Here is a 3,104-nt window from a genome sequence, read left to right as displayed (position 1 = left end):
TAAAAAGTCATGTTGAGATAAGAGAAAAGGCAGCTAAAAATGAGGAAAGGCTACAAGAATATAACAAAAATTATGTAAATAAAAAGAGGCAGAGCCCACACGTATACAAAGACGGAGATTATGTTGTTGTCAAAAACTTTGATTCAAATACAGGCACGTCAAAGAAGCTGATTCCAAAATTTAAAGGTCCCTACAAAGTAGTTAAAGTATTACGCAATGACCGTTATATGCTAGAAGATGTAGAGGGTTTCCAACAGTCGAGAATACCTTACAGGGGCATGTGGGCAGTAGGGAACATACGGCCATGGTTCAATGGGTGCACGAATGATAGCAGAAGAGATCAGGAGATCTCATTGATCAGGATGGCCGAATTGTAGCAGCATAGCTGCACTCCTATACATGTATATATGTAAATATGTAAACGTAGTATATATAGCAACCACAAACACATATGTATGTAAATAGCACATAATATTCTGTGTATATATTTCCCCCTAGTCAGTAAGCGTCATTTCCAGTTATAGTCTAGAAGTTTCTATTTCCCCTTTTCTATTCGGTAGCGTCCCTTCCAACCTTCCATAGATTGCATCAGCCTTTTAGCTTAAGCACATATTTGTACAGTCAAGAAGATTCATAATAAATTTGGCGATCAAACCTATCGGACGTGTCTATTTTATTTGCGTTTACAGTCTCAGAAGTGGGGTCGAATTCCCTTTCCTGAACGTGTGTGCCGGTAAAATACTGATTTTTTTTTCTTTAAGATTTCAAGGACATACATATTTTCGCATAAATAAAACTAACTATAAAAACGTTGTGAATAAAAGTTAAGTGAAGTGGTAGGCTTACGAAAGCGGCACGGCGAAAGACAGCCAAAACCAAAAGAAACAGAAAAAAAATACGAGTAAGCAAAGCCAATCGTGCAAAAGTAATTTGAAAGAAAAACAGTGCGAGCAAAGTGGAAAGTTCATAAATAAAAAATAGTTCGGCAAACGAGTGGCAAAGACAAAAGAGTGTTAAAACAATACAAATAGGAACGAGATAGACAAAAGAGTGTATAACAGCAGACATATTAACATTCAGTAAATAAGGCAAAATGGAATCAATTTGTGCTAATGAATATACGGCTGTGCAGTTGCGCGCTTGGCTTCAGCAGTTAAATTTGCCAACAAGCGGCGCAAAAAATGCGTTGGTCATTCGGTTAAACGAAGTTCCAGTAGCCGAGCGTGGCCGGTGTCCGTTGGAAGCTGATGAAAGTTTTGAAATCGTGGCGTCGGGAAAAAATGCAGAAGTCACCCCTACTTTACAAGGAAAAAACAATAACAACAATGAATGCGATGGCAGCGCATGTGGCGGCGACGGTGATGTTGACAATGACGACTGTGATGAAAACACAATACAGCAAATACAACGAATGAAGCAAGAATTGGCAGTGCGAGAAAAGCAGGTGTTGGAGAAGGAGATACAAATTCTGCGACGTCTTGCAGAACTTAACGTGAATACAGTGAGCGTCAACGAAACAGCACCACTTCGTTCAGGGCAAATTCCCATTGATATAATTTTGAATATAGTGCCTGAATATGATGGGCAATCAAGTGTTGACATCTGGTTAACTCAATTCAAAAGTGTATGCGATGCGTATGCAGTTGACGTCACAATTCAACGTGTCTTGCTACTTAACAAACTAAAGGGAAAGGCATTACAGTGGATACACTCTAAACCACACTTTGCGACGGAAGAGTTGGAATGTTTACTTGCGGAAATGAAAGAAGTGTTTGGTGCAAAGGAAAGCAAATTGCTGCTGCGTCATAAATTCTAGGCAAGGATGTGGAGAGCCGGTGAAAGCTTCGCGCAATATTACAATGACAAGATATCGCTGTCAAATTCATTGCACTACGAAGATGATGAGTTACTAGACTACTTAATTGAGGGAATAACCGATGACCAGCTACGCAACCAAGCTTATTTGCAGTGTTACGCCTCAAAGTCTCAGCTACTACAAGCATTCTCCAAAATAAGTTTGAAGCAGAATGCATCGAGAGTGGCGTCGAGGGGAACTGCAGCAGCTACAGCAACACAGATGAGTTACACGAAACGGTGTTATAACTGCAACTGTGTTGGTCACTTCGCCTCCGAGTGTAAGAAGCCAAAGAGGGAGAAACGGGCATGCTATGCCTGTGGCAGCATGGAACATCGAGTTGCAGTGTGCCCAGATCGCAAAAACCGAGTCCAGCTGGTAGATGATAGCGAATACGTAAGATCTTTTATGTTTGTTATTAAGAACCAAGGTTATATATATTTTTCCTTAGAATGTCTCATAGATTCTGGAAGCCCAATCAGCTTTATCCGAAGATCAGCAGTATGCAATCAGTTAGATTTAAAGTTACTGAAAAATGAAAATGACTTATATTTTGGTCTAAATAAGTCAAAAGTGCAAACCTATGGAAAATTTTTGTGTTCGATTATAATAAACGATAAACATTTTGATATTAACTTTATTGTTGTTGCTGATGGGACAATGACCTATGAGGCTGTTCTAGGAAGAGATTTCCTTAGAGAATGTAAGTACAGATTAGTAAGAGAGGAAGAAGAACAGAAATGCGTTTCCAATAAAACCGCTTTGGATGGAAGAAATAATTGCATTGCATCAGGAATTGATAGAAGACTTATAAAATGTCTAAGCGATGTAAGTTCTGAGAATTCAAATATTGAATATTGTAAAGATATGACTGAAAATAATTATGAAGTAGTAGGAGTAAAGTTTAAGGCAAATGAGTGTGAAGCGAACAAATACGAAGAAAGTACAAATGAATGTAAAAAAAATGCTACAAAGGTTAGAAATATGTCAGATGAGTGTAATTCAAATGAGCGTAAATTAGAAAGTAGAAATGAATGTAAAATAGATAAAAATATCGAAAAACTGAGTGAGGGTTGGAAAAATAAGTATGAAAAAGCACTTACTAATATAATTAACGCTGCAAATGAATGCGTACAAAACAGCCAACAGTCAGGCGAAAAAGTAAATGGCTCGGAAATTGAAAACAAAGTTGATAAAGAATCACTCGAAAATGTTAATTTATTAAATGAACTACTGATGTTAGAGCCAA

At 37.9% G+C, this 3,104-nt stretch overlaps 1 protein-coding gene across 5 annotated transcripts; it reads left to right on the top strand.

The window, feature by feature from the left end:
• Positions 1–7: 7 nt before the first annotated feature.
• Positions 8–2,490, top strand: LOC108376255 (uncharacterized). 5 transcript variants are annotated; one of them, XM_017632455.1, is made up of 3 exons: positions 8–733; positions 1,032–2,251; positions 2,307–2,490. In XM_017632455.1, exon 2 carries the CDS (start codon positions 1,094–1,096, stop codon positions 1,814–1,816), a length of 723 nt encoding a protein of 240 aa, XP_017487944.1. In that variant the 5' UTR covers positions 8–733; positions 1,032–1,093; the 3' UTR covers positions 1,817–2,251; positions 2,307–2,490. The 5 variants fall into 5 exon arrangements, with proteins under 5 accessions (XP_017487944.1, XP_017487942.1, XP_017487941.1 ...); XM_017632453.1 differs by having other exon boundaries at positions 946–2,251; XM_017632452.1 differs by having other exon boundaries at positions 841–2,251.
• The last annotated feature ends 614 nt before the right edge of the window (positions 2,491–3,104 follow it).

This window comes from Rhagoletis zephyria, unplaced genomic scaffold (genome assembly GCF_001687245.7).
Source record: "Rhagoletis zephyria isolate East Lansing unplaced genomic scaffold, Rhagoletis_zephyria_1.1 Rzeph_scaffold_10137, whole genome shotgun sequence".
Taxonomy (NCBI): Eukaryota; Metazoa; Arthropoda; class Insecta; order Diptera; family Tephritidae; genus Rhagoletis; species Rhagoletis zephyria.
Note: the sequence above shows the minus strand (reverse complement) of the source record. Positions and strands in the feature narration are given on the sequence as shown.

What these genes read in the sequence shown, in the direction of transcription:
- LOC108376255 (XM_017632455.1), top strand. Translation starts at nt 1,094, where the DNA reads ATGGAATCAATTTGTGCTAATGAATATACGGCTGTGCAGTTGCGCGCT.